The sequence below is a fragment of the Myotis daubentonii genome, chromosome 2 (genome assembly GCF_963259705.1).
Source record: "Myotis daubentonii chromosome 2, mMyoDau2.1, whole genome shotgun sequence".
NCBI classification, from domain to species: domain Eukaryota; kingdom Metazoa; phylum Chordata; class Mammalia; order Chiroptera; family Vespertilionidae; genus Myotis; species Myotis daubentonii.
The window spans coordinates 129,007,902-129,031,367 of record NC_081841.1 but is presented as its reverse complement, the minus strand read 5'-3'; the positions used below and the strand labels follow the sequence as shown (position 1 = coordinate 129,031,367).

At 41.1% G+C, this 23,466-nt stretch overlaps 1 protein-coding gene across 3 annotated transcripts in view; it reads left to right on the top strand.

The window, feature by feature from the left end:
- Nucleotides 1-23,466, top strand: part of LOC132228324 (phosphatidylinositol 3,4,5-trisphosphate 3-phosphatase TPTE2-like) — an 89,117-nt gene that overhangs the window by 64,634 nt on the left and 1,017 nt on the right. For 2 of the 3 annotated variants that reach the window (XM_059684527.1, XM_059684525.1), the window contains 6 exons: nucleotides 194-255; nucleotides 2,016-2,096; nucleotides 6,135-6,240; nucleotides 13,373-13,452; nucleotides 20,525-20,620; nucleotides 22,474-22,544. In XM_059684527.1, the coding sequence (XP_059540510.1) occupies nucleotides 194-255; nucleotides 2,016-2,096; nucleotides 6,135-6,240; nucleotides 13,373-13,452; nucleotides 20,525-20,620; nucleotides 22,474-22,544 (496 nt within the window). Of the gene's footprint in view, nucleotides 1-193; nucleotides 256-2,015; nucleotides 2,097-6,134; nucleotides 6,241-13,360; nucleotides 13,453-20,524; nucleotides 20,621-22,473; nucleotides 22,545-23,466 lie in introns of all 3 variants that reach the window. The other variant, XM_059684524.1, reaches the window with a different exon arrangement.

Genomic DNA, 23,466 nt, shown 5'->3' with positions numbered 1-23,466 from the left:
CATGGTTCGGAAGAATCCCTAGGAGAACCTCAGAGCAGTGAAACAGCTTTGGCTGTTTCTGACTTGAAGTTTTCTGAACAAGCACTTTCAGAGTGAAAGAAAATCAATTCAAAATGACCTCTGGATATTTCTGAGAGTATTTTTATAACCACATATTACCATGAATAATGAGCTAACTTCTTTTCTTTTCTAGGAAGAACTGGAACTATGGTTTGTGCGTGCCTTATTGCCTGTGAAATATTTACAACTGCAGAGGTATGAAAGATGTTACTACAAACGTTGTCTTATGCTGACTGCATTTGCTAGTTCTGAAATGTCATTGGTAGGGTAGGATGATTATTTGAGTCATGGTATGTAATGAAATTGTAATAGGAGAGGCTGTTATTAGAAAGCTTGGTTTTAACACTTCCTTGTTTAACTTGTGGTTATAACTGATCTGGATACCCCTTACTCTGGGCCAGGACTAGGGTGAGGTCAGTGAGACACTAGTGTGCCATGGGAAAATTTTAAGAGAATGCCAAAATAGTCATAGTCAAGATAAATAATACCCTAATGCAATATTTTTAAATGAAAATTAATGCCAAAAATCAATGATATATACAGTAGCAACATTTTAAATAAAGACAGGACCCAATAGAGGCAAGATTAAGGTGAGGTGAGTAAGGTCAAATTATACAGTGCAAAAAAGCTTAACAATCTAGATTCACCTGTGTCTCCTAGTCCAGCCCTGCTCTTACTCTGACCAATTATGGGACTTCCTCCTTTCTCACAAGAAAAATATCAAGATTGATTGGGTAAGTTCTCTAAAGGACTTTGATCCTTAGAAGTGCTAGGTAGCTAAAAGGTGATGTTTTCCAACTCAGAACAAAGTCTCTCCTGAGTGTTACTTTTTCATAGTCACTCTCTGTGGGGTCTGTGCCCTCTGGAAATTTCTGAGAAGACAGGGTGGGTAGTTTCACTTTCTGAAGCAGGGTTTTCAGTCTTTTTTCTGCCATGATCTTGCTGAGAAGTTACCACTTAGAGGACATACTCCCAGTAGCTCTGCACCTCACTTGGCCTACAGTCGAGTTAAGAGAAACTGTGCATTATGCACCATGCCCAACACTCTAATTCCACCATCTTCTTTTTTCTCATTTGAGGCACACAAATTATGAAAATGAATGTTCTAGGACAGTGGTTTTCAACCAGTGTGCCACAAGAATTTTTAAATCATGCAATACCTGAGTATTTAGTCAAGGGTACTGATCTCTTTTCCCTTAGATTGTCATAATAAAATGACAGAAGACACACAAAAATAGCTGTCTGGTGTGAATGAATCAAAATTATACCTATTGTTTATCAGATTGGCAAAAATATTTTTTGGTGTGCTGCAGAATTTTGGTAATTAGTTAATGTGCCATGAAATGGAAAAGGTTGGGAGTTACTGTTCAAGGGCAATGCTTTTTAAACTGTGAATCAAAATCTATTAGTGAGTTATAAAATCAAAGTATTGGGTCGTGACTCGTATTTTTTTTAAATAAAATGGAATAGATTAGGAAATATCAAAAGGTAAGAATTGTTTTATGAAATTGTGTTTCAGTTGTGTGTGTGTGTGTGTGTGTGTGTGTGTGTGTATCTCCTAGGTTTATTAATGTAGATTGTTGCTTTTAAATAAAACAGTTGGAAGCCATTGACTAAAGCCTTAGACAGAGAGCCCCCTGCGTGTTGCTGCATAAGTTGCCATGTCAGTCACCAGCTTTTCTTTCAGTCTTAATCTTCTCCATTTGTAAAATGGAAAGGTAGGAAGACAGACCAGATGACCTCTAAGGTCTTCCCAGCTCTAAAATTCTATGTCTTTATGGGTATTGGAATGAGCATGAGCCTTGATGTGGCTTTGCTAATTTTATCATTTTGGGTAGCCTCTGTCCAGAGACTGCTTACTTAGGGGGATGTGTACCCTTAGAAACATTAAGAATACCTTATACAGGAGAGGAAAATACAGATGATCCATGATTGGATTGTCCCCATTTCTATAGGACAGCCTTTATTATTTTGGAGAACGACGAACAGATAAAACCACCAGCAGTAAATTTCAGGGAGTAGAAACCCCTTCTCAGGTAAGTGTTCTTTTTATTTTTTATTTTTTTAAATATATTTTATTGATTTTCTACAGAGAGGAAGGGAGATAAGGTGGTAAGTGTTCTTTTTAAAAAGGGGGTCCTCACCTAGTCAGTTTGGCTCAGTAGTTGAGTGTTTACCTATGAATCTGGAGGTTGAGGTTCAATTCCCAGTCAGGGCACATGCCTGGTTTGTGGGCTCCATCTGCAGTGTCGGACGTGCAGGAGGCAGCCAATCAATGATTCTCATCAATGTTTCTGTTTCTCTGCCTCTCCTTTCCTCTCTGAGATAAATTTAAAAAAAAATTTTAATAAAAAAAGGGGGATTGACACCTATTATTTGGTTTCAGTTTAGACTTCTCCTTTGGTCGTCAGGCAGCAGCACTTGGGTGCCCTGTGAGAGGCCTTGATCCCTCCCAGAGGCTGAGAGCTGTGTCTCAGGCACTGCCTGAGCTTTGCAAGCTTTGAGTTCTCCCCAGAGCATATTGCTTCCCACTTTATGTTGTTTATTGTTTACGGAGTTCAGGAGTTGCTTCCCTTCCCAAAGAAAGAAGGTCCCAGACTGCTGAAAACTAACTAAAGTCATCAGCCATTTATTTCCCATAGAGAGGAACTGAATCTTTCACAATTCTTCACTAGGGTAGCTCTACCCTTGAAGAATATCATGTGTGTGAGTGTGCCCGCGCGCGCGCGTGTGTGTGTGTGTGTGTGTGTGTGTGTGTGTGGTGGGTGGGGGGCGGTATGCATGAGACAGAGACAGAGAGAGAGAGATGGGGTAATGGCTGTATTTTGAATGATAAAGAAAAGGGAAAGTAACATTTTTCATAAGTCTATTATATCCAGACACTATCATATATTACTAGAGGCCGGTGCATGAAATTCGTGTACAGGGTGGGGGGCGGGGGTGTCCCTCAGCCCGGCCTGCAACCTCTCCAATCCGGGACCCCTTAGGGGATGTCCAACTGCCGGTTTCCTAACTGCTCGCCTGCCAGCCTGATTGCCCCCTAACCACTCGCCTGCCAGCCTGATTGCCCCCTAACTGCTCCCTTGCCAGCCTCATTGCCCCTAACTGATCTCCCCTGCTGGCCTCATCACCCCTAACTGCTCTCTCCTGCCAGCCTGATCATCCCTAACTGCTCTCCTTTGCTGGCCTGATCGCCCCTAACCGCCTCTGCCTCGGCCCCCTCCCTCACCCCCCCCCCCCCGCCACCATGGCTTTGTTCAGAAGGACATCTGATCTAATTAGCATATTATCCTTTTATTATTATAGATTATATTGCACTTTTATTTGTATTATCTCATTTAATACTCAGATAACCTATGTGAAATATATGCTATTACCCTTTTTTTCCTTTTAAAAGTATGTTATTATGGAAATTTTAAAACATAAAAAAATTGAGACAATCATATTGTAAGTCTCCTGATACTCATCACAGCATTTCAACAATCACTTGATTATGTGGCCAATCATGTTTTATCTCCACTTAGACACACACACACACACACACACACACACACACACACACACACACTCTACTCTTTAAACCAAGATTATTTTGAAGGAAATCCCAGCCACCAGATTATATTATCCTGAAAGTATGTTATTATGACATCTACCATAAAGACTCTAAAAAACCCTTACAACCATTTATCATATCTAAAAATAAAATAATATTTAATAGCATTAAAGGCCTACTTTATCTTTAAATTTCCATAATTACTTTAAAATCTTTTTTAAAACTTAGTTTGTTTCAATCAGGATCCAAATAAGAGCCATATGTTTCATTTGGTTGCTATGTCTCTTAAGTCTCTTATGGTTTATAGGTTTTCCACCTCTTTTTATACCTTGTAATTTGTTTTTTGCAGAAAGTAGGACATTTATCCTATAGAGTTTACAGCATTTTAGACTTGATTGGATCATGCTAAAGGTTTTACATTCATTATCTCATTTCATATTCTCAATAACTGTGAGTAGATACCATCATGATTCCCATATTATAGCTGGGAACTTGAGGTTCAGGGAAATTAACTTTTTAAACCAAGAATGCAAATCCAGATCTGTCAGACTCTGAAGCCTGTTATTTTGCATCCTGTGCACAGCTTCTCCTCTTTGTTGCCCCTCAGACCAAAGTGAGAACTGGTTGTGAATTCTTGAATAGAATGGATGTGGCTGTGAATGAAAGTTTTTTGGGGTGAAGTGATGTGAGCTGAATAGGTACCTTTGGCCTTGGTAGCAGAACACTGCAACTGCTAGTTTAGGGGATAAGAACTCAGCCTTATCCCGTGAAACTTTCTGCCATACCCAAGGGGGTAAAAAAAAAGATAGCTAAAGGCCATAATAGAAGTCACACTTGAACTTACCAAAGCCCAGTCCAGCTCGAATCATGCCATTTCCATGCTCAAAATCCATAATGGCTTCTGACTGCCAATGGCAGCCAATATAATTTTGTTAACCTTACCCCCAAGATCTATGATTTGATTTTCCAACCATTTCTTCCACTGTGTGCATTCACATATCCCACACTCTCACACACTTGGGCTGTATGCTATTTCCCAGCTCGTCAGCACTTTACACCCACCTGCCATTGCTCACATGGCCCCTTTTCCTGGAGTTCCTTTCCCTTCCCAGCCTGATAGTCTCCTACTCTTCCAGTTCTTCTAGCCCTTTGTGTTTCTTTTAGAGGTTACTTTACTTTATATTATTTTCTAGCTATTTTCAATGATGAGTTCTCTACCCCTTTTGCCTAAGGCCCATATCTTAACCCATCTTTCCACCCTAGGAATTCCCAAGTGCCTCATACAGTATCTCCCCTGTTCAGAGCAAGTGCTTACTAAATATATGTTGGTGTGGTGCCAGGGAGTTGGCATGAACTCCTGCTGCAGGCCCTGTAGTTTTAGGTGGTAGGGGAAGAGATAGTGACAGCAAAGCAGCTTGAGGACCATGCTTGATTACAAGCCTTAAGCAAAAGGTAGAGAATCTGGTGGCAGGAGCTAAGGGCGTGTTAGATATAACTCCTTCAATGACTATCCTTGTACACCTCCCCCCACCCCCCCATTTCTTCTGCAGTTGTGCACAGTTTCTCTAACTTTAGTCCAGAACTGGCACACCCTAGCTGCAACAGAATCTCTTCTGATGCACTGGGATAGAAATGCAGGGCCTCAGCCTCAGGCTGGGAGCTGTGCTGGCAAGGCCCCAGGACAGAGTTCCTTCTGCGTGGGGTGGCAATTCTCAGATACCATCACATTCTGACTCTATACTGCTGGCCATTCTATATGGGCTACATTTCATCCATCCCTGAGGTAAGGACTTACACGAGCCTTTCTCTTTGCTGGCCCTTTCCGATGGAAAGTATGGCAGTTACTTTTATTAACACTACCCAATGGGTGGGGCAGAGTCGATACATTTTTTAGTCCAGTTGATTCAGTACCAGAACTCTTCAAAAAGAGTGAGCAGCCTGCCATAGAGAAGGACTAGGCTTAGAGAATTCCCAGGGCTTCCTTGCAAAAATAAAATTGGAGAAGTGGAAAGTGAAGAAACTCCAGCTGGCAGAGACAAGAGAATGTGTATCTCCCACTGGCCTGTGGAGGGCTTCCTCTTGAGTTTTCACATCTGCCCTCCCTCATGCCTAGAAGGCTACTCACCACCAAACCACAAACTTTCCTTTAACGCAGTCACAACTAGGCCTCTGACCTCACATAGATTTGTTCTCATTTGTTTCATGCTCAAAATCCATAGTGGCTCCTTAACTGTTTCCTGCTGGGATGCTGCTGCCTTGTTGGTTCTGGTTAGCTGCTCTCTCAATCATAGGAGCCTGTCAGCAGCACCTGGCTCCTTCCTTGTTACTCCTCCACCACGTTTTTTAAGGTAGATATTCAGTCATGAGGCAACCTCCATAAAAATGCAGTTATATAATGGCACCCAGTAAATGTTCCTTTAATTAATTACTCTACTTAAGTTCTAGGTAAAAAAATCAGATATGCTGACTTTAGACTTTTCATCTCCACTTAAATTAAGACTTCTGTGTGTATTTTTTCCAGAATAGGTATGTTGGATATTTTGAAGATGTGAAAAATATTTATAACTTGACTCTCCCTCCAAGAAAAATACTTAGGATAAAAAAATTTGTTATTTATTCAATTCATGGTAAGTGCTTTAAATATTATTGGAGAATTGGGCAGGTGGGCAATGTTCTTACTATTTGGGAGGATTTTGCTCACATTTATACATACAGAGAATCCCAACTCTGAACTATCTTGTATATCCTCACATATGAACCTCTCCCCCTGGAATGGCCGTCAGCCCAGGAGTGCTGTGGCCGGACTACCAACCCTTACGTTTACCTTTCCCATCATCAATTTGGGGTGCTCAATCCCCTTCCTTATTTCCTGTTCTCACTGATGCCCAGGGTAGACTTTTCACAGTGGAACCTCTGATTCAGAAGAGAGGAAGACCCATGAGTCCTGGAGACCATTTTCTCACACCCACCTCTAGTTTACGTTTATCTTGGCAGAGGCATCCCTACATCATTTTTTCACCTACCCCTTTCAGAGATCCTTTCACTCTCATCACCCTGGTCTCTCTCTCTTTCCCCTTCCTCTTCCACCTATAGCTCTCTCACCTTCAGCAACTCCATCAAGATGTCTTAAACATCTGGCTTTCAAAATAATTTTGTTGCCAGAAATTCTCTTTACAAAAAACTACCAGGACCCATGCTAGTATTTCAAGTCCCTGGGTGGTGGCAGAGGAGCGGAATGAGTACATAGATAAAGAGCTGACCATAGTGTTGGGGGCACACAGAGGCTGGGCCCAGTCCATCCTGGGGGTCAAGAAAAGCTTTCTGAGGTCAGCACTTAGGTCTTTGTTACCTGAATCTGCATGAACACAGAAAGAGTTGGGAAAAACCTGGGCTCTGTGGGGTATCTTTTGGCCTCCCAGCTGTTACCAATTACTTACTATTACAAGGAATGAAAATCCTTATAAACCTCAAAAGAGTTGACGAGATCCACCATCACCCAAAGAATCAGGAAAATTCATTAGATCATTCATCTCTGGAACTTTAGAAAGAAAAGAAAAAAGGTGGAGAGAGGAACGGGCCTGAAGTCCCATGTCTCTAATTCTGTCACCCACCTCGCTTCCCTGCACAGCTCACCCTTAGAGGAACTGGGGAAGCAGGGCGTGGTGTGGAAGGGATGTCATTAGGTCTGCACCTCATTCTCCCCTGCAGAGGTGCATCGGGGGCAAGGCTCCCAAATCCTTAAAGCAGCAGCCAGACTGTGGCCCACTAGGAGGGTGGAGTGCTGGGCCTCTCACTCATGGTGTGGTGCCAGGGAGTTGGTATCCACCCAGATGGCTTAGTGTTTAGTCTTCTGAGGAGTCACACAAAATAAGGATCTGAAAAAATATATTTTTAACATTTCATCCAATTATTCAGAAATTTAAAAATCTTTAAAAATACGTAAAACTGCATAGTCAGAAAATAAATTAAAATTGTTAGTTAAAATATAAAATACTTTTTTCAGTTTATGTGCATTAACCCCCCCCCCCGACCCCCCCCCGCCCCGCCCACACACACACACACACACACACACACACACACACACACACATCACCACCACTTCTTGTTGGCAGTGAGGAATTTTAATAGATTACCACAAACAGATTACATAGTTTTCTGACTTCTGAAAACAACTTCAACTCAGTACATTGCCTGTGTGGAACATTTTGGTCTAGATTTCCAAACAAGCATTGTTCAGGCAGACCTGTGAAACACACCCTGTTGTGACAGGATGCCACCTGTGTATATAAATGAACTGTTGGTGAAAAGGCTTTGTAGATGGCATTCCTCTGCAAAGACCATTGTGACTGGGTCAAGGGATGTGGGGATTGTGCAGGACAGGGCTGTAGGGGAGCTGAATGGAACTCCAGCCCTGGCCAGACCTCCCCAGGTAGAGCCAGGCTTGTCCAGCAGGTGGTAGAAGATAGAGGATAGCAGTACCTTGCTTCTTCCTTCCCACACAAAGTGGCGCCCTGCAAATAGAGCGAGACGGCTTTCTTCTGCAGTGAGGAAGGCAACACAGTTGGCTGTTGGAGCAACTACTTCCACTCAGAAATTTAATCCCAAATGTAAAACCAACTTAGTGGCCTGAGAACCCTTATGGTACCTGAATATATACTCAGCCTCAGCTTCCTCTTTGTTAACCATGGGAGCAACAGTATCTATACAAAGCTCTGTGAGCATTAAACTATTCCAAACAGGTAAACCAGCATTTAGTCTAATGTAGTTTTGTTGTGTTTTTTTTTTTTTTTTAAAGCAGCAATGGCAACCTCAGATTGATCACTTATACATGCAAGCTCTGTGCACTAAGTGCCATCCATGAGTCAGCTCTTTTTTTTTTTTTTAATATATTTTACCAATTTTCCACAGAGAGGAAGGGAGAGGGACAGAGAGTCAGAAACATTGATGAGAGAGAAACATCAATCAGCTGCCTCCTGCACACTCCCCACTGGGGATGTGCCCGTAACCAAGGTACATGCCCTTGACCAGAATCGAACCTGGGACCCTTGAGTCCGCAGGCCGAAGCTCTATCCACTGAGCGAAACCGGGCATCTCTTTAATATGAACAATGAGAATAGGAATAGTTTCTCAAAATTCTAAGCTTCAAAATGTTTTTAAGTAAGGTCTAGAATGTCACATGTTGCCTTAATCTGATATTATATCTTAAGACCGTCACTTCTCTCTTAATATTTTGAATTTTACTTAAACTCTGTGGAGACATTGTTCAGTAAAATGTATAGCTCACACCTGGAGAACAGCAGAGCTAACCCAAATGTCTGAGTACTGCAGGTGAGAGCTGGTGGAGAGTTCCACAGGGCTGGTTTCCTACTCTCAGGCTAACATAAAATAGAGGATTTTAAAAGTCCTATTTGAGATCCCTCATGAAGACTTCCAGAGATCATGTTGTGGCCTCAGCGCTGGTCAGTACAGTTGGGTCTAGCCTTGCAGGGCCAACTTAAGAAGGCCTATGTGGTAAGTTAAGATTATTGCTGCACCCAATTAAACAATCAGGTCAAACTAATGACCTCGGCCCTCTTTTGAAATAAGAATAATTTTTATGATTACAACAGAAAGGTGATGGGGAGAAAAAAGTGTGAAAGACTTTGAAATGGGCAATATCTAGTACACTTTCTGGGTTGTCTCCACCGCCCGTGGTCTTGAAACTATTTTACAACTTTGTAAGTTGTAAAAACCTCATATTAATGGACAACATTTTTACACATAGAAATAGAAATGCAAATTAATTGTGCCTGGTGTAATGCAATTGATTATTGACCCATTTAGTGTCTATTTGTAGATTCATTTCATCCTCCCTTATCTGCTATAAATGTGCAGTACTTTGAACTAGCTATAACATCATACTTATTAATGAATGTTTCCTTATTAATGAATGAGTTAAATAATTTTTGACATGTATTTCAAAAATGGAAGATACAGGAAATTCTATTGTATGCAACAATTTCTGTAAAACAGAAAAAGAAATAAATATGTGTTCATATTTGTGTGTGTCTGTATTGGTAAAATGTGTGGGAGGATATATTTTTATATTTAATTATAGAAGCATAAAACAAGATAGTGGTTATCTATTTGGGGGTGGAGAATTAACTAGCTGTGGAATGGGTGAGAGACTTTTCACTTCATGTCTTTTTACCTTTAATTTTTAAATCATGTAATTATTTTATTTTATTTTATTTTATTTTATTTTTAATTAAATCTTTATTGTTCAGATTATTACATTTGTTCCTTTTTTTCCCCCCCCATAACTCCCCTCCTCCCAGTTCCCACCCCACCCTCCGCCTTCACTCCCCACCCACTGTCCTCATCCATAGGTGCACGATTTTTGTCCAGTCTCTTCCCACATCTCCCACACCCCTTTCCCCCCCAAGAATAGTCAGTCCATTCCCTTTCTATGTCCCTGATTCTATTATAATCAACAGTTCATTCTGTTCATCAGATTATTTATTCACTTGATTCTTAGATTCACTTGTTGATAGATGCATATTTGTTGTTCATAATTTGTATCTTTACCTTTTTCTTCCTCTTCCTCTTCTTAAAGGATACCTTTCAGCATTTCATATAATCCTGGTTTGGTGGTGATGAACTCGTTTAGCTTTTCCTTATCTGTGAAGCTCTTTATCTGACCTTCAATTCTGAATGATAGCTTTGCTGGATAAAGTAATCTTGGTTGTAGGTTCTTGGTATTCATCACTTTGAATATTTCTTGCCACTCCCTTCTGGCCTGCAAAGTTTCTGTTGAGAAATCAGCTGACAGTCGTATGGGTATTCCCTTGTAGGTAACTGAGTTTCTTTCTCTTGCTGTTTTTAAGATTCTCTCTTTATCTTTTGCTCTTGGCATTTTAATTATGATGTGTCTTGGTGTGGTCCTCTTTGGATTCCTTTTGTTTGGGGTTCTCCACGCTTCTTGGACCTGTAAGTCCATTTCTTTCACCAGGTCGGGGAAGGTTTCTGTCATTATTTCTTCAAATAGGTTTTCAATATCTTGCTCTCTCTCATCTTCTGGCACCCCTATAATTCTGATGTTGGTACGCTTGAAGCTGTCCCAGAGGCTCCTTACACTATCCTCGCCTTTTTGGATTCTTTTTTCATTTTGCTTTTCCGGTTGGATGTTTTTTGCTTCCTCGCATTTCAAATCATTGACTTGATTCTTGCGCTCCTCTGGTCTGCTGTCGGGCGTCTGTATAATATTCGTTATTTCAGTCTGTGTGTGCTTAATTTCTAGTTGGTTCCCCAATATAAGATCGAGGGTCTTATTAGTTTTCGTGTAGATCTCATTAAGTTTATCGGCAGCTTCTAAACAGTTCTTGAGAGACCTTAAAAGTGTGGTTCTGAACTCTATTTCTTCCATTGACAATTTTGTCCTGTTTCTTTGTCTCCGCATTTTGTTATGTTTCCTTGGTGCACCCCCTAGTGGTCTTTGTTCGCAGTCTTATAGATAAATCTTGATTGTTGTAGCTAATTCCAGGGAGGGTTTGACCTCCAGGCCAAGTGGCTATGAGAATCAGCTGTGTCAGCAGTGAGAGAACTTCTGTCCTCTAGGGAGGTGCTAATCTAGCCTTTGCCTGAGGCTATCTGGCAAATGCCTCTGTGCAGGGCTTGGGCGGGGCGGGTCGCACAGGATCAACAGGGTGGGCCGGAGAGAGCAGTTATGGTGGCTCTCAGTCCTGTCCCAAGGGGCTCTGCCTCTCTGAGTCCCAGCACCCGCTGCAAAGCTCGGAGAGAAAGCTGCACTCGCTCTGACCGAAGCCAGACAGTCCCGCTTCTCCCGTTTGAGTCTGGGTCCCTAGAGACTCGCCCGGATCTGGAGCTCAGAGTCTGCGACTCCCTCCCGTTTGAAAACAACAACCGCGCCCTCCACCGCCAGCCCGCTCCGCGCACTCCGCACCTCAGAATTTGACTTCAGCACTGCGCCTCCTCTGAGTGTCCGTATGCGTTTCTCTTTCCTCCTAGTTGTAGGACTTCCACTCAGCCAGCGTTCCTGTGGTTCTGGGTGATGTCCCTTCCGTTTTTTGGTTTCACTTTTGAAGTAGTTGTTCAAAGCAGCAAACTCCGGCGTTAACCTATGCCGCCATCTTGGTTCTCCTCCACCCTTTCTCTATAATAGCAATCATGTAATTATTTTAAAAATTCTAAATGTGTTGTAATTTAAACTTTTAAATCAATGCCCTTTTCTTATCACGTGATATTTGACTTAGTTTAAATCTGTATTTCACTGGTTTTTGGTAGACATCCTTAGAAGGAAGCTCTGCAGCTAGAATGGTACTGAGGGAACTGAGGCAAAGAAACTGTGATCCTAATGACAAGTTAATGATATGGTGTTAGTGGAAACAAAATGAAATGAAAACAAAGCAAACATAATATAAGGTGAATAGTCAAGAATGATCGAGATATGACTTTATTAGAATATTTGTTTCACTTCTGCACCTTTAGTTCTGTGCATATTTAAGTAAAACGTGCAGGGTTGAGCGAAAGCAATAAAACTTGACTGGAAGCTTGAGAAACTAGCTCTTTGAGGAAATGCTAAAGGAAGTGGATCATTCGAATTGAAAAAAGGGACAAGAAACCATTTGTTTATAAATGTACACTTAACACCACAGGAATCCTATATTTTGTGTATCCTATATTTTCACAGAAACTGCTCCCTAGGAACTAAAGAAAGAGGAATTTAGACTGTTACTAAGAAACATCATGATTTGAATTCTGAAGAAAGCAACACATTAGCAAGGAAGGTTGCAAGTCACTTTCCCTAATTTCTTTTTTTCTAGAAAGACAAATCTTAGAAGCTGAACTATGTCTCTTCTCCAGACTTATAAAGTCTGCTTTAGGAGACAGAATTGGCTTGAAGCCTTGTCTTTCAGAGACAAAATTCATGCACCAAAATTATTTTATATTGATACTAGAGGCCTGGTGCGTGAAGATTCGTGCACTGGGGTTGGGTCACTCAGCCCGACCTGCACCCTCTCCAATCTGGGAGCCCTCAGGGGAGCCCTCTCCAATCCAGGAGTTTCTGTCTGTCTTTGCAATCATATGAGTGAATTGTCTGAGACCCCCAACCCAGTTTGGTTTGTTGCTCACAGAATAATAGAGGCATTTTTTTTTCTTTGCTTCATTGGTGGAGATTTCCTGGAAGTTTTAGGATAGCTTCCCTTTAATTTTTCCTAGACACTGATTTTACTTATGTCTCTCACCTTTACTTTCCCTCCATCCCCCACCTCAACAGTAACTTGCTCCAGGCTCACTTTGCTCTAGTATCTAGGAGATCCATCTGCCACCAGAACTACGATTCCCAGCATTCCTGGTGCTCCCCACGCTCTTGGTTTTCCCTTCCTGCTCTGTCTCTATCCCATGGCCTCCCAATCTGCCAATTCCTCCAAGCCACCAGCTCTCTCTCTCTGCTCTCTATCTGGCGGCTTGGGGAGCCAAGTTCCCCAAGCCGCTACACTCTCTGCTGGCTCTCCTGCTCTGCTCTCTGCCTGGTGCCTGTGGATGCAAATTAACCTGCCATCTTTGTTGGGTTAATTTGCATACTCACTCCTGATTGGCTAGTGAGATCAGCAAAGGGATGGTCAATTTACATGTTTCTCTTTTATTATATAGGACATTGTTACCTGGGATTTCCTCTCTTTTTAATTTATAATGTTAATTGTTGAGACTTTTTGATCTTTACTCTAACTTTTTATTTTCATTCAGGTGTTGGAAAAGGCAACGGTGATGATCTAAAAGTGAAAATAATAATGCGTCAAAAGATTGTCTTTTTCTGTTCTGCTTCCAAAAACTGTAGGGTAAGAGAAAGTATGTGAACTGGAAAAGCACTGCTTTAAATCGCAATGTCAGATCAGTATGTTGACCTCTCACAGCCCTTGCTTGCCACAAGGAGAGGCCATGTTGCTTTTTGGTTCCTATGCAACTTGGTGCCCCTGGGTTTGAATGCAGTCAGAGCTAAATTAAACTCACTAGATTTTTCAGAGCATGTTCCAGAATATATTTTCAGCTCAGAGTGTTGCCTTGGTTTTCATTTTTGCACAATGCCAAGCATGTTACCATGAATCTATCAGAGTTTTAAATTCATGTACCTGTTCTTATCTCTGGTCATTTTTAGCCAGACCTTTTTTCTTGGTCATTTTTATTATATGGTGCTGACTCTGAAATTTTAGTATGCATATTAGTCACCTCAGAGTTTATAAAGATGCCGATTTCTAGGTTGTACACCAAAGTATGATTGAGGAAATTTGGAATGAGACCTGGGAATCTAGATTTAGCAATGACTCAGGTGATTCTAACTCAGACGTCTCGTGGGACTGCACTATGAGAAAAAAAAAATGACATTGCAAAAGACCCAAAGCAATGGGACCTGGTAGTCAATTTTTATTTTTGGTGGGTACAGTGAACTTGATTGATGGCACATGACAAGGTGGAGTTCCCTAAGCCCCCCTCCCCCCCGCCATTCTTCAGGAAGTCTGGGATGGAAACTATGGAGGTGAGGAGGTTCTCAGTGTGTTGGGGGACTGACTGGGGGCAAGGACTCCCCAGCAGTGAGAGCCTCTCTTTCTCTCGCTGGGGCTCCTGGTCCAGGGGCTCTTACCAGGGAGGTCATGTGGACCATAAGGCCCACCACTCTATTGCTGTAGCCAAATTCATCGTCAAAAAAGGGAATGAGCTTGACAAAGTGAACATTGAGGGCAATGCCAGCTCCAGCAAAAATAAAAGGTGGAGGAGTGGTTGTCACTATTAAAGTCACAGGCGACAACCAGGTCCTCAGTATCACCCAGGGTGCCCTTGAGGGGGCCCTCTGATGCTTGCTTCACTGCTTTTTTGATGTCATCGCATTTTAGTAGCTTTTTCCAGGTGGCAGGTCAGATCCATATTTTCCTAAATATTGAAAAAATATCTAAGACTACAGACCTTTTCTGAAGCAACAAGAAAGCTTCCTTCATGGGTCTAAGAAATACAAACTTCGAAAATTCTCAGGCTTGTCTCTAGTTCCCCTCTTACCTCTCCAACACTATTTCTTTCCGTTCTTTTTGCCCCTCCCCTGACAGAGGGCACTCACCCAGGCCTGATCTTTGGCTTTCTTTTCTTACCTCTGTACATACTCTATTCTTGGTTCCGCTCATCCATTTTTCTGCTTTAAACTATACATTTTTTTTTCTCTCATTCATGCAACACAGCATCCACTGTGTGGTAGATGTAGGAGCTACAACATGGACAGTCTCTGCTCCTATAATTCAAACACATCATACTTCCTCAGGCAAGGGAAACAAAAGAAAAAAAATAAACAAATTGGACTACAACAAACTAAAAAGTGTTTGCACAGCAAAGGAAACCATCAACAAAATGAAAAGACAACTTACTGAATGAATGGGAGAACATATTTGCTGATACATCTAATAAGGGGTTACTATCCACAATTTTACAAAGAACTTATAAAACTCAACACACACACAAAAAAAAATCAAATTTAAAAATGGACAAAGGACCTGAATAGACCCTTCTCCAAAAAGGACTTACAGATGGCCAATAGATATATGAAAAAGTGATCAATGTCACTAATCATCAGAGAAATGCAAATGAAAACCACAATGAGATATCACCTCATATATGCCAGAATGGCTATCATCAATAAATTCACAAACAACAAGTGTTGACAAGGATGTGGAGAAAAGGGACCCCTTGTGCACTGTTGGTGGGGATGCAGACTGGTGTGGCCACTGTGGAAAGCAGTATGGAGGTTCCTCAAATAACTAAAAGTGGAAGTGCCTTATGAACCAGCAATTCCACTTCTGGAAATTTATCCAAAAAACCCCCCAAAATATTAATAATTCAAAATAATATACACACCCCTATGTTTATTGCAGTATTATTTACTAGATAGGATCTGGAAACAGCCAAAATGCCCATCAGTAGATGAGTGGATTAAAAAGCTGTGGTACATTTACTTTTTTAATTAAATATTTATTGTTCAGATTATTACAATTGTTCCCTCTTTTTTCCCCCCATAGCTCCCCTCCCCCCGGTTCCCACCCCACCCACTGCCCTTACCCACATCCCCACTATCCTCATCCATAGGTGTACGATTTTTGTCCAGTCTCTTCCCGCACCCCCCACACCCCTTTCCCCCCCGAGAATAGTAAGTCCACTCCCTTTCTGTTCCCCTGATTCAATTATATTCACCAGTTTATTCTGTTCATCAGATTATTTTATTCACTTGATTCTTAGATTCACTTGCTGATAGATGTGTATTTGTTGTTCATAATTTGTATCTTTACCTTCTTCTTCTCCTTCTTCTTCTTCTTCTTCTTCTTCTTCTTCTTCTTCTTCTTCTTCTTCTTCTTCTTCTTCTTCTTCTTCTTCTTCTTCTTCTTCTTCTTCTTCTTCAAGGATACCTTTCAGCATTTCATATAATACAGGTTTGGTGGTGATGAACTCCTTTATCTTTTCCTTACCTGTGAAGCTCTTTATCTGACCTTCAATTCTGAATGATAGCTTTGCTGGGTAAAGAACCTTTGTAGGTTCTTGGCATTCATCACTTTGAATATTTCTTGCCATTCCCTTCTGGCCTGCATAGATTCTGTTGAGAAATCAGCTGACGTTGTATGGACACTCCCTTGTAGGTAACTGACTGTTTTTCTCTTGCTGCTTTTAAGATTCTCTCTTTGTCTTTTGCTCTTGGCATTTTAATGATGATGTGTCTTGGTGTGGTCCTCTTTGGATTCCTTTTGTTTGGGGTTCTCTGCACTTCCTGGACTTGTAAGTCTATTTCTTTCACCAGGCAGGGGAAATTTTCTGTCATTATTTCTTCAAATAGGTTTTCAATATCTTGCTCTCTCTCTTCTTCTGGCACCCCCATAATTCAGAGGTTGGTACGCTTGAAGTTGTCCCAGAGGCTCCTTACACTATCTTCATATTTTTGGATTCTTTTTTCTTTTTGTTTTTCCGGTTGGGTGTTTTTTGCTTCTTCGTATTTCAAATCTTTGACTTGATTCTTGCAATCCTCTAGTCTGCTGTTGGATCTCTGTATAATATTCTTTATTTCAGTCAGTGTATGCTTAATTTCTAGTTGGTCCTTTTTCATATCCTCCAGGGTCTCACTAGATTTCTTGAGGGTCTCACTAAATTTATCGGCAGTTTCTAGAAAATTCTTGAAAAACCTTAGAAGTGTGGTTTTGAACTCTATATCCAGTAGTTTGCTTTCCTCCATTTCTGTCATTTGTGACCTGTTTCTTTGTTTCCGCATTTTGGCTGCTTCCCTGTGTTGACAGAGTGGCTTTCTGTGCTAGGTGTCCTATAGGGCCCAGTGGCTCAGCCTCTCCAATTACCTGAGGTGGACACTGTTGGTGCACCCCTTTGCGGGTTGTATGCACAGTCTTGTTGTAGTTAAGCCTTGATTGTTGTAGGTATCACTGGCAGGAATTGACCTCCAGGCCAATTGGCTGGGAGAATCAGCTGTGTCTACAGTGGGAGAACTTCTGTGCTGGAGACACCTTTCTGGGGCAAGACTTGCTTCAGTGGGGCTTTGGTGCTCACTGAGTCTGCCCCCTGAGTGTGTTCCTTATGGGTCTGAGGAGTTGTAATCTGGATGGTCCCACTCTGAACACTGGGTATACTGGCTCTTGGATCTCTAAGGAGGTGCTAATTTAGCCTGTGCCTGAGGCTACCCAGTAGGAGCTATGGAGAGATCTGTAGATTCCTCTTCTTTGTTTGGGGTTTGGAGGTGCCCAGATGAGGCCCAGCTGTGAAGCAATGCAAGCTTCTGTGGGGCCTTGGGCCTTCTTTTGGATGTTCTGGGTCTCTCTGACCCAGCTGCAGCTTGTTAGGTAATTTTCAGATTGCAAAGGGCCAGTCCTTTCATATGCAAAAGCCTCTGGGCACAGCTTGGGTGGGGCGGGGTCTCAGGGAATCAACAGGGTGGAGCAAACAGCTATGGCTGATCCTCAGTCCTGCCCTAAGAGGCCCTGCATCTCAGTGTCCCGGTAATTGCTGCAAGCACCTCTGACAGAAAGCTGCCCTGGAGTTCTGACCGATGCCAGACAGCCCAGTTTCTCCCCATATGAGTCTGGGTCCCCAGAGACTCACCCGGAACTGGAGTTCAGAGCAGTTGGGAGCTTGTGTCTCCCTCCCGATTGAAAAAGACAACTATGTCCTCTGTTGCTAGCCCTTTCCACGTGCGCCTCTGTACTTCTGCACTTTACTTCCACACCTCTTCTGAGTTTCAGTGTGCTTTTCTCTTTCCTTCTAGTTGTAGAATTTCCACTCAGCCAGCCTTCCTGTGGTTCTGGATGATGTCCATTTTGTCTTTTAGTTGTATTTTTGCAGTGGTTGTGTGAGGCAGCAATTTCCAGTGTTTACCTATGTCACCATCTTGGTTTCTCAGCTGTGGTACATTTAAACAATGAAATGCTACTTGGCAGTAAAAAAGAAGGATTTTTTATCTTTTGGGGACAGCATGGGTGATCCTAGAGATTATTATGATAAGTGGAATAAGCCAATGAGAAAAAGACAAGTACCATATGATTTCACTCATATGTGGAATCTAATGAACAAACTTAACTAATAAGCAAAGTAGAGACTCACTCATGGATAGAGAGAAGGCTGACTCCTGTCAGGGGGAGGGGTGGTGGGATTGAGAAAAAAAAGGGAAAAAGAGAAAGAAAAACTCATGGACACAGACAACAGTGTGGTGATTGCCTGGGGGAGGAAAAGTGGGGGGCAGGTGGAGGAGATTATAGGGAGGATAAATGGTGATGGATGAAGACTTGACTTGGGGTGGTGAACACACAATAAATAGTGTATGATAATGTGTTGCAGAGTTGTGCACCTGGAACTTATATAATTTTTTAACCAGTGTCATCCCAATAAATTCAATAAAAACGAAAAAAATATATTTATCAAATGAGTTTTTCTTCTGCTTCTGAAAATGGCACTAGCATTCTCTCACTCGGGCCTTCAAATTTGGTATTATCTTTGATCCTCTCTTTCTCTTGGCCCCCTAAATCCTGCTGATTATACCTTTGAAATCTCTCTTTCTTTCTGTTCCTATTGCCACTACCTAGTCCAGGACCTCATTTGCTCATGCCTAGATTTCTATAGTCATCCCCTTACCTTTTTTTCCCCTCCTTATACAGTGCATATATAGAGTCCTATAATATGCATCCTGAAATACTGTTCTCATTGTGAAAAGTTGTAGGTAGAGCAGAAGACACACTGTGCGCCAATAGTCAAAGACAGTTAATATCTCAATATTCTTATCTGTAAAATAAAGATTACGTATCAAGTATTGTGAGGATTGAATTGGTTAATATATGTGAAACTCCGTTATAAACTATAAATTACTAAGTAAATGTTATCCTACATAATAAAAGCCTAGGTGGCGTCACACGATGCCTTCATGTGACATCATCACAAGATGGCCGCCACAAGATGGCCGGCAGGAGAGGGCAGTTGTGGGCGATCAGGCCAGCAGGGGAGGGCAGTTGGGGGTGAACAGGCCAGCAGGAGAGGGAAGTTGGGGGCGATCAGGCCGACAGGGGAGCAGTTAGGCGTCAATCAGGTCAACAGGGGAGCGGTTGGGCGGTTGGGGGTGATCAGGCAGGCAGGCAGGCAGGCAGGCAAGCGGTTAGGAGCCAGCAGTCCCGGATTGTGAGAGGAATGTCCCTGCGAAATTGGGCCTAAACTGGCAGTCAGACATCCCCCAAGGGGTCCCAGATTGGAGAGAGTGCAGGTCAGGTTGAGGGACACCTCCCCCACCCCCGCCCTGCGTGCATGAATTTCGTGCACCAGGCCTCTAGTGTGTAATAATGATCAGGCCACTTTGTCACATAGGAATTGCCCCACATACTCTTTAATAACTTCTTTCTTATTTTCCTGGCTCTTGAACTCTCAAGATACAACCCTATGATATTTGAGATCATTTCCATTAGTAATTTGGCCTGCAGATTCCCTTTCAAGTAGCCTGGGACCCTTTTGGTCCTTGGAACACAACTCTAATTTCTATTTCATGTTTCTGCAGGTCTTTTCTTCTCCTTCCCCTTCCCCCACCAACCCCCGTCTGTACTGGGTTCTCTTTTCATATTTCTACATTTATGCAAATCCTTCCATTCCCAACTCAAGTTCTGCCTCTTCCTATACCTCCTGTTAACCTCCCCAAGCATGCAACAGCACACTCAGTCTTCATCATACAGCTCAACACATAATTATATGCCATTCTACTATCATTCCTTATGTGTATAGCTCCCTGAATTTTCAACTGAGTCTACACCTTCTTTTGTAATTTCCTAAAGCCTAGCATAGACCTTTCTCATTGTGGGCGGAACTATTACACACAGGTGAATCAATAGCAAAGAAATACTTACTATAGCTTCAAAGTTGTTCATTCCAGAGACTTGGCCTATCTTTGGTAACTTCATCTAGCAGTCTGCTATGGACAAGGCCCATGATGCCATCGGCAAATAACATTTTTAACAAAGCATGACAGTTATTCTTTGCTTTTTGAATGTGAATGCCAGCTTTAAAATTGAGCTTCTTAGTGTATTCCCAACATAGGAAATCAGGTGACACACAGTCAATATTAATGTTTACTTGGTGAAACTGTAATAGAAAATTGAATACATTGCTTTTCAACAGTGCCCCACCATAATCCTCAAACATATTGGCTTTTTAAAAAGGTAAACAAGTATTGCAACGTTATAGAAACAATGATTAACATTTATTTATACATGTAGTGATAGGGCTATGAGACCAAGAGTACTTGGTAAATAAATATAGGAAGCCTCAATAAGTAAACATGAACTTCCCTGTTATACTTTCTATCTCATTATCAGCTATCTCATTATTTGAATTCCATGTGTTCATTCACAGGTAGTTCATGATATTGAAAGAGACAGAGTAATAATTCATCTATGCAACAGTCCACTTCTGTATGATGATGTAAAAGTGCAATTTCTGTCTTCTTCGGTGAGTAATCAAGAAACAACCTATGCTGTTATTCTTGTTTGGTTTTTTGAATAATTCTGGCTTGAGACTTCCATTGCTATATATCTCAACAAGGGAGATGATAGATGTCAACTCCTAACCAGGGAGGAAGAAAAAAACAAGTCAGATCCATAACACTTTTTTTAAAGAACATATTTAATTTTAAAATTTTGCTCATTTGCTTTTCTAATTTCTATACAATATGTATGTATTAATTTTCACATAACTAACACAAAAACTAAGATGTAAAAAAAGACAAAGGTATGTTTTACTGCATAGTCAAATTTTTGTTTTATATTTTATACATTTAAAACACATTGCTCCCCATAATTTTTTAAATACTTGAAAGTGAAGATTTTACTTTCTTCTGAATTGTTATATAATACATTATAAATAGTATTTTAATGCAATGTTTACTTTATTAAAAATCCAATATTTACTTTATGAAAAATAAGAATTCTGTCATTACTGTACCATGAGTGTATAATTTATATTGACCAGTCATAAAATGTATGTCTGGGCATTACTCTGTATATAACACATTTCTAATCTCAATAGTTTCAATTAATTTTCCTGTAAAACCAAACAAAGCTTCCAATAAGAAACTATGTCCATCAATTAACAAGTTTTTTTGGTTAATCCTCAGCTGAGGATATTTTTTCCATTGATTTTTTTTTCTTTTAGAGAGAGTGGAAGGGAAGTAGGACAGAGGGAGGGAAGGAGGGAGGGAAGGAGGGAGGGAGGGAGGGGAGGAGGGAGGGAGGGAGGGAAGGAGGATGGGAGGGAGAAATGTCAATGTGAGAGAGACACATGGTTGCCTCCAACATACACCCCAACTGGGAATGGGAATTGAACCTGCAACCCAGGTACATGCCCTTGATTGGGAATCGAACCTGCAACCCTTCAGTGCTCTGGCAGATACTCTAACCACGCACCACACCAGCCAGGGCTGTGTCCATTGATTTAAAACATATTTCCTGTGTCCTCCTTTAGCCCCTGCTTTCTCCCTGTTAGGGGAGAATCTACTACTAGTAAGTATTGAAATGGTAAATGTGTTAAAGCAAGTGACCTGGATAGTTCCCATATTGGATGGTTACCCCTTGAATAATGGAGCCAGCCTGAATTCTTTCTCAATTATTGACCTCTAAGCTAAAAGACTGGTGAAGAGCACTCACCCAGATGATGCTAGTACTATCTGGCCTTTATGATTTTCAAGGGCCATGAAGTAAAAACACTTTCAAAATATTTAGGTATTTCTATCATCATTAATAATGATAGTTAATTATATAATAGCTGCTCCTTGTAGGAATGGATGATATATTTGTGCATAAATAGGCATAGGTCCTTAATAGATTCTGCTTAGCACTATCGAAACCAGATAAAATGCATAAATGTCCATCATAGAAAAGATACATGCCTGGCCTGTGTGGCTCAGTGGTTGAGTGCCAACCTATGAACCAGAAGGTCACGGTTCAATTCCCAAGTTGCAGGTTCAGTCTCCAGTGGGGGAGTGCAGGAGGCAGCCGTTCAATGATTCTCTCATCATTGATGTTTCTATCTCTCCCTCTTCCTTCCTCTCTGAAATCAATAAAAACATTTTTTAAAAAAGATACATTTCCTTGAAAATTTTGATAGAAACAGTGATCCCTGAAAGCCTCCTCCCTGTGTCCTCGGTGTCATGTAGTAGACTGTAAACGCTGCACATTTAATGGCTGTGATTGTTTAAATATATAAATGAATAAAGGAAGGAATTGTAATCCCTGTTGGGTGATTAGTTTTTGGTATCACTTTTATTATGAAGAATAACCTTCTCTTTTAAATCCATGTATTTTTAGGATCTTCCTAAATACTATGACAACTGCCCCTTTTTCTTTTGGTTCCACACATCCTTCATAGAAAATAACAGGTATGGTTTATTATATAATCCACTAGAAATAGCCTTATCTTCAATGTTTGTGTAAGGTGTAATGGCAGGTCTTTTGCTGATTGCCATAAACTCAGTTTACAGAAACCAAAAAATCCTCAAGTCACCATTCTTCATTCACATACTCATTTAATCTGGTTATTATAAAAATATGGCTATTCTTGAGATTTGCATTATCCTCAAGGCCATGCCATAGGACTGTGTTATAAGTTAAAACATATTATAATCAGATCTTGAATGTGGTAATAAATCCAGCAGTTTGAGTGTGCTCAGTACCTTAAATAGGACAGATCCTCAGTATATGTTCATTTATTGATGATTGACCACCACCAAATTCTGTGCAAAAGTAAGGTGTCACTTGGCGGGCGGGGGGGGGGGCGGTTAGGGGAGGGGCAGCTACAGCTACTTTAAAAGGTAATTGTCACACTTTTTTCTAGGACAGAAGTCATAAGACATAGTGTCTGTGAAGACAGCTAAAAAAAATCATTCATAGTGTGTGCTCTCCTCTCTCTTTTCCAGAACACACCCTAGCCTCTTCTCCCTTTTTTGTCCCTCAAAGCGAGTATCTTCTCCCTTTTCCTTCTAAGCTCCAAGGGCCCTTCTACTATTTCTGTAACTTTCTAAATGAATTTTACCTTATAATTTTTTAAAAACCATTAATAGTCTCACATTTAAAAGTGATTTCTAATAACTAAATTGTGAACCACTTTTAAAAAGGTAAATGTTAATTGATTTGAAGATTATTCCAAAGAAACTTCTGGAAACTCATTCCTGAGTCTAGAAATTCTCCACTTTAAATATTTGTTTCATGGTGCTGAAACAAATTTAAGATTATTTCTATCACAATACCACTCAACACAAAAGAAAAAATAATGTTCAAAAACTCATGCAGGTGAGTTTTGAA